We start from the raw sequence: 7,503 nt of genomic DNA, 5'->3' as shown, positions 1-7,503 counted from the left end.
CAGGATAAAAAGTTGCCTGTGTGTTATTCCAGTTGTTCAGCTTTCTACGTACTAAATTTCATTGAAATCGGTTGAGTAGTTTTTGCATGAAAAACAAACTTTCGCATTTACAATATTAGAAGGATAGGATAGGATGTCACTCAGCTAAGTTGCAGCTTTCTAATGGTCGAAGATTTTTTCAAAATCGGTCTAGTAGTTTTTGATTTTATCCATTACAAACAAACAAACAAAAGCACAAATTCTTTCTCTTTATAATATAAGTGTAGACTAACTACTTGAGGAAAAAATCGACACAAAATTATTGAATAAAGTAATAGCTACGTACAAAAGAAATGTTTACAAAATATATCTTAACATGTGATAAGAGGTCAAGATTTTTGAATTATTGCATATAAATACTGGCGCACTGCGGGTCAGATCGCACACTGGCTACATCCCGTAAACATGTACCGCGTTATTGTTCTGCTGTGTGCTATTCATGTCTCCCATGGCTTCTTTTGTCTCCCGCTGCAGGTGCAAGTGAACCAACTACAGCAGCACATCGCTGTTTTGAATACACGCATATCTAACGATAGAGCGGCAACAACACAGCAAATAGCCCAGCTGCAGCAAGGATCGAATGAACGCATACGTTCAACAGAAACACAATTAAATCAGTGCATTGAAAAAAAAAATCAACTGTCTGCGACCCATCAGCAACATCAACAACAGATAGCACAACTACAAGCAAAGTTGGCTGCACAAGATAACGCCACACAAGCAGCAAATCAATGTCAGCAACAGCTTAGCGCGCTGCAGCAGCAAATAACGACAATGAAAGAGCATAATCAAGAGCTTAAGAAGCAGATAGAGCGTGACCAGCAGAAATTGAAGCTTGAACAAGAGAGCGTAGCTCAGTGCCAGCAGCAACTGCAACAACAGATCGCATTGCAACAACAACAAGAACAGAAAATGAAGGAGAAAGAACAACAGCTGCAGCAAAAGTGTGCATTGGAACAAGAAATAATTAAAACACAAGAACGAGCTCAGTATCAGCAACAATTAAATCAGCAGCTAGACGTACAAAAGAAGCAAGAAAACACGATGAAAGAGCAAGAACAACAATTGCAAAAGCTTCGAAATAGCTTGCTTGAGCTGGAAAAGTTGTCATCGCCCAGCAAGATGTCTCGTAGTGAAACTTTCGATCGACTTGGTTCATTTTTAAGCCAACTGGCCCCTTTACAATGTAACATCGAAGCCTCCGAAATTGTGAGTCCAGATTCCTATAAACTTACTTACGATATACCAAAAAATCTCGAAGGTGACGATATTGAAGTAAAAATAAAAAACAGAGTGATTTACGTAAAAGGCAGCAAAGGAGGGACAGTTGTGTTTGAACACGTTGAATTATTACCGGCTGCTTTAGATGCGAAATCAGCCGATTGGCAGCTGCAGGGAGATAAGTTCGTGATATTCATTCCATTTAACAAGACTCAAACTGGCACCAAGCGTGATCCATGTAAGGCAGATAATTCTACGATCACAGTACAAGAGAGCAGTCCTATGTTTACTTTCAGAAATAAAATTAGTGTATGAGTGTAGTCTCTATATGCCATATATTCAATACTCGTGTCACATTGTTAGCGTACTCCTCGGAAACTGGTGGACCGATTCTCTTGAAATATCGTGTGCATATCGTGTAGGTTCGATAATCGGCCAACATATATCTTATATACCCCTAAATGATGAAGAACGCAAGACAGCGTTTGTCGGGTCGGCTAGTAATTTTATATAATTTCGTGAATGAATGCCGTGTACACCTCTAATTGATAAGCACATAACAATAATTCATGTATAATGTTTTTTATATTAACGTCAAATGGAGACCGTGATCACTGTTATAAATAAATAAATAAAAAGCATAGCATAAACATTCCAAATATAGGGACGACAATGAAACATGACAGTTTTAAATTATTAATAAAAAGACATCAGATAATAATGTACCATTAATAATCCGTACAAGTAATTATAGTATCTTAATTACCCAATCGGTTTCGTGTACTGCAATTTCTTTGTGGTTAAAAATAGTCGGCACTGGTATATTATTATGTGACGTCTTTTTATTATTACAATTAAAAAGTGTCGCGTTTCTTTATCAAACAAATATTTTTCGTTTCTTTATCATATATCAAACAAAATACTATGCTACCCTAACTGAAATTACTTATTATAGTTACTATAAACTTATTATAGTTAGTTTCCTTGGACATGAACTTGTTTACTAAGTTAATTGATAATAGCTTACGAAGTTATGCACATGAACTGACTCTTGCAATAAGTCACATATATCAGAAAATACCACCATTGTTTATAGAAGTTAAATTAATTACGCTGAAGGTAGAATATAAAATGCATATAATCTATATAAAATGATGTACCATGAAAGTTTGATTACAGAAAATAAACTAGATAGTCATTACCCATGAATTTAAATATTCATATGCACTGTAATTATTTCTTTACATTACCAGAACTAGAAAACATAAAAGCAGCCCCATTAATTCTTTAACAAAATTGTAAATGCCCAGACGGCCACAAAATCAAGCTGCATACACGTACGCTGTACGCAGCCTACCTCGAAACTTCAAAAATATTGAATAATTGCAAGTGAAGACGAGATATTTACTAACAAGCCATTAAAGAATAAGTTTGTTCATTTATTTTAATTAATGCACATGATTTAATCTATAACGCCTCCATAAATTTTTGGATTATTTCGATATGTTTTCAGACAAAAAAAAAACCTGGTAAGATCAGTGAATTCATTAAGATTCCCTCATGAAAAATAATACGAGCGAAATTCGAAGCTTTAGGTCAACTTTTTAATTGCAGTTAATAAGGTCGATTGAGGAATGACACGTACCTAGCTATCAGGAACAGGGACATGCTGAAATTTTAGGAGCTGTCAGCTGTCATGTTCGCATCAGGTTTGGTGGGAAATTGCAATTAGTGCGCGTTACTGCGTGTGCAAGTCCCATTATAATGCGATATGATTTTTTGAAGTGAAACTTCTTTAGAATCGTTGTGATTTTAAACCTGATGCAACGAAAAAAAACGACAGGTAAGAAACATAAATACAAAAATGTGTAGAATGAAGCCGGCAAAGAATGAGACAGAAATATACATACTATTTTATATTTTATATATATTAATCTCATTCTTTTGTCGATTTACTGAAGTTTCACTTCGATCGTGTGTGAATCGCACACACACCTTTTTTTATAGCTTAAATTTCGTTTGTTCTTAATTTTGATATTAATAATATATCTACAGAGAGAAACATAATTTTTTCTCACGTTTCAGTGTAAGAACTAAGCGAATGGATCGAGAGACAAGCGACGGCTTGTATGCACTTAAAATAAAACTTTCTAATTTACTTTTAGGCTATAGGACATGTTACGATCATTTGCTAAAAGCCCTTTCGTGTCTAACCAGACTTGCATGGTATTAAAAAAACAAGTTTTTTTAAGTATCGTACACACTGCTCTACCAAAAAAAACCAATTGGTTGAATAATCAAGTATAATGATATTGTATCAAGCAAGTACACAAAACGATTAAAAATATTTACAACTCGTTAATAATGGATTCGTTTTACTAACTGGAAATCATTTAGTCCGTTATTTGAATGACGTCGTGTATAACTATAACAGACAAAGAGCCCAATCCAGATCGCTAATTGCTGTCACGAACTGCATCTACATAAATGAAAATGTCGTCGCAAAAATTGTTACAAGATGACATCATATCTAATATATAGGTAGTTCAATAGTATTTAGTCAAAGGTAGTTCAGTTCAAAGGTCAATAAATAACATAGCCCGATAGAAATTGCTGCAATCGTTTTTCTTAAGAAGTTGAAGTGGACCAGGATCACGCACCGTACGTTTGTTCAAAACTTAGTCTTTAAAATTCACTTTAGAATTTTAAATGATATGGCTTAACATGAATAATTATAGCTATAATGTTTGTTAATATTCTGTTAAGCAATGCAGTCTCAAGCTCGGTGCTGAGTGTCCGAAACGTAAAGTGATGAAAAAAGCATAGAAACTGGATACAGTCTGCACAAAGCTTTACATATTCAGTGACCCGTCACGGTCCGTTCTGTATGGACTTAACGTTGGTCGTCCAGTCGAACTCATGATGTCTCCTCGACTAGCATTGCTTAGTGTAAGTAATAACATTTATTTTACTATGTGAACACGCTTTATAAAATTCTGGAGAGACGTCGATTTTTTTTCAAATTCTCATTAATTAAACCCAATTCAATTGCATTTTCTGTGATCTTTCTTGTGAAATTATATTTTATAGCCTAGAAGCTATAAAAGAGGCTCACCTCTGACCGGATAGAGTCGGTGGTGTATAATCAAATTTCCGAACAATTATCACTTGTGTTCCAAGTGTACGCACGTGTAGACGTATCGCGATGAAGCTTACATGAATGCACGCGCTATCGTTATAGACAACAAGACAGCATTGGCATATGGTGCAAACATTTTCTTAATACGAAATACAAAATATAAGAATCTGAAAAGTCCCCTCTCCCCATTGAGCTGCTGGTTAAAGAATATCTTATCAGTTTAGCTTCGATATGTACATGAGCTCTCTTACATAATTTTCTTTAGTTTACGGATTACAAAAATCCTGTCTCAATGTTCGCCCACGTTTAACTATAACGATAGACTGAAAATTTCTTAGTAAAATTTAAACTCTAGGAATTAGATAGAAACGGGGATACTCACCGTAACCATATGCAAAGTGTTCGAAACGTCGAGTTAATAATATTATGAATAAATCGCGTTTAAAATCCGTTAAAAAGTCTTTAATATCTAAATGTATAATACTCGCGTAAAATCAAACATGAAAAAAATACTTTTCTTTCTTTTTTACCCCCCTAATTAACGCATTATTAAAATCCTGTCTTAGTGTTCGCCTAGGTTCAACTATAAAAATATGCTGGAAATTTCTAAGTAAAGTTTCAGCTCTAGAAATTCAGTCACTTATAAAGGTAGTTTTTCATGTTCTATAACTAAATAAGTATTTACATAGATAAAATAGGGTTACATCAGTTTCGTACCGAATTAAAACTGTATACTTTTTTGTTGCAGATGGTTTTCTTAACAGTGACTAGTGAGCTCATCTCCGACAGCGGCTGGACTCCTATATCAAGAGAAAAGGTTGTTAATCCGAGAAATTTCATTAAAACACAAGTTTTCGCGAATTCCCAAGCAGAGTGGCATACTGACGCGGACTCAGCATTTACTGGCGAGACTATTAAATCACCTGATGACCGTGAAATATATGAAGACTTTAATAGAAAACTGGATGTACTAAAAGGTATTTAAGTTTTTCTTGTATAAAACAATGTCATGTGTTCAGTTGCTTGTATTAAGCATAAAAAGAAAACAATTATTTTGCATAAAAATTTGTAATGATAAAATCAAAAACAATTGGGCTACTTTAAGTATCAATTATTTTCCGCGACATGTTTTCGCGGTACGTCAGATGTTTTAACATTAGTACTTTATACTTACAGACAGGATATTAGCTATTGTATGAGAGGAAAACGCTCCCAAATAGCGGTCTGCTTAACCATATGGAAGCATAATAATACTCTGATATGTAAATATCCGTTACATTGAGTATCATCTTAATATTAAGGCTCTTAGGAGACTCTAGTATGTAAATTAATCATTTTTATTATTTAAAAATACTTATTATTTACTACCCCTCTTTATCATGACATTACAGATATAACGCCTCCTACAAACTGTGACGAAGGTCAGGACAAAGAAATACCTGATAAATTAAACATTAGAAGAACTGAAGCTCTCGCGAGGACAGCTAAGAAAATTAACGATCAAAATTATTCCATTAAAGAAAATCTTGTAGAAGTCTCTGACGCAAATGAAGAAAAATTTAAAATTGACAATAGCAGAGCAAGTAACGATAAGTATGAAGTGATAGAAAACGTGGACGACGGCGTTACAGCAGACGAGGATTATCCCACACATAAAAAAGTACTCCGGGACAATCCGACAGATGACTTCATTAAGATTCTAGCTAACTACAATATAAGAAGCAGTGATAAGCTCCCAAATTACGCTCTCTCCAGACAAAACAGTCGGAATTCCAATGAATTTATTTACATGCCGATCCGAATACCAGAAGGTTACAACAGCCCCAATCACGTGCTAGTAGACCCTCTGCTAGCAGTATTTCTGTCTAACTATGGTTATTATTTACCAGGCCTCTTTGGTGTCGCCGGTAACTACCGCAATCTGTATGGGTATATCGCTGCCAATAATATTCATAACAACAAGCCCTTTGGTTCTTATAAAATTTATTCTGATACAGATTCTTTTCACTAAGGTCTGCGACGAAGTATTTCATTTAACTAACCTCTTCTTTGTTATACTTTTTATTTAATTAGATTAATTTATAAATATAAAAGCGAATTATAATGTAAATATTCTATAGAACATACCAATAAAAACTGTCATGACAAATTTCATTACGAATAGAAAGACTTGTGCAAATTTAAACTTTAAATCTGGCAACAGTTTCGAGTTCATTCTAGTATTTTAGCCCGGATGAAATTATGTGCTAGTTAGGTCCTGGATGCATTCCAGTGTTCCTACGACTTGGCTACGTGCGTTCTTTCCTTAGATTTACTTTCTTTAAAAGTGTTGTATGCCACTTTCAGATTAAGTTTGGGAAATGTCTGCAATTTATGTCCGAATCTTGTATTTGAAATGATTTCCAACGAATAAAACACTAATTATCCTAATGTTAACTAATATAGATTAATAATTAATTTACAATGTTTTTCGTTTGTAAATATTTCGGTTATGTTGTTATAATTCAAATTAAATAACAATAAGTATTTATTAACACACACATTTTATAACAAAAAGTAAACACGATAAACGTTGCAACATCTTTGAAGTAATCATCATCATCATCATCATCAGCCCATATATGTTCCCACTGCTGGGACACACGCCTCCTATGAGAGTTCAGGCCATAATCCACCACGCTGGCCAAGTGCAGGTTGGCAGATGTCACATGTGGTCGAGCTTTTGATTCTTGGACATGCCGGTTTCCTCACGATGTTTTCCTTCACCGTTTTAAGTAATATATTACGGTGATTTTAAATCATTATGACTTAAATAAAGTGTGTCCACTTTGGATATATTCCTACATGGTATTCAATATTGTTACAATATTAACATGTTAAGATTATATTAAATTAAAAAAATGTCAATTGCTGGTTATAAAAAATAGAGTATCATGCATCATAATATATTTATGTTTTGAATTCCGACTGCACATTATCATCCTATTAATATTATAAATGCGAAAGTTTGTAAGTATGGGTGTATGGATGTTTGTTACTCTTTCACGTAAAAACTACTGAACCAATTGCAATGAAATTTGGTACGTAGACAGCTGGATAACTGG

The 7,503-nt window shown here is 34.2% G+C and overlaps 2 protein-coding genes across 2 annotated transcripts; both read left to right on the top strand.

The window, feature by feature from the left end:
- The first annotated feature begins 444 nt into the window (after nt 1-444).
- Nucleotides 445-1,575, top strand: LOC119839377 (putative uncharacterized protein DDB_G0271606). Its single transcript, XM_038365646.1, has one exon. The coding sequence runs from the start codon at nt 445-447 to the stop codon at nt 1,573-1,575; it is 1,131 nt and encodes a 376-aa protein (XP_038221574.1).
- Nucleotides 1,576-4,077: 2,502 nt separating this feature from the next.
- LOC119839370 lies at nt 4,078-7,024 on the top strand. Its single transcript, XM_038365632.1, has 3 exons — nt 4,078-4,209; nt 5,148-5,376; nt 5,791-7,024. The coding sequence occupies exons 1-3, from the start codon at nt 4,180-4,182 to the stop codon at nt 6,408-6,410; spliced, it is 879 nt and encodes a 292-aa protein (XP_038221560.1). The 5' UTR covers nt 4,078-4,179; the 3' UTR covers nt 6,411-7,024.
- The last annotated feature ends 479 nt before the right edge of the window (nt 7,025-7,503 follow it).

The sequence above is a fragment of the Zerene cesonia genome, unplaced genomic scaffold, assembly GCF_012273895.1.
Source record: "Zerene cesonia ecotype Mississippi unplaced genomic scaffold, Zerene_cesonia_1.1 Zces_u013, whole genome shotgun sequence".
NCBI lineage: Eukaryota > Metazoa > Arthropoda > Insecta > Lepidoptera > Pieridae > Zerene > Zerene cesonia.
The sequence above is the reverse complement of the archived record's forward strand: the minus strand, read 5'-3'. Positions and strand labels throughout refer to the sequence as shown.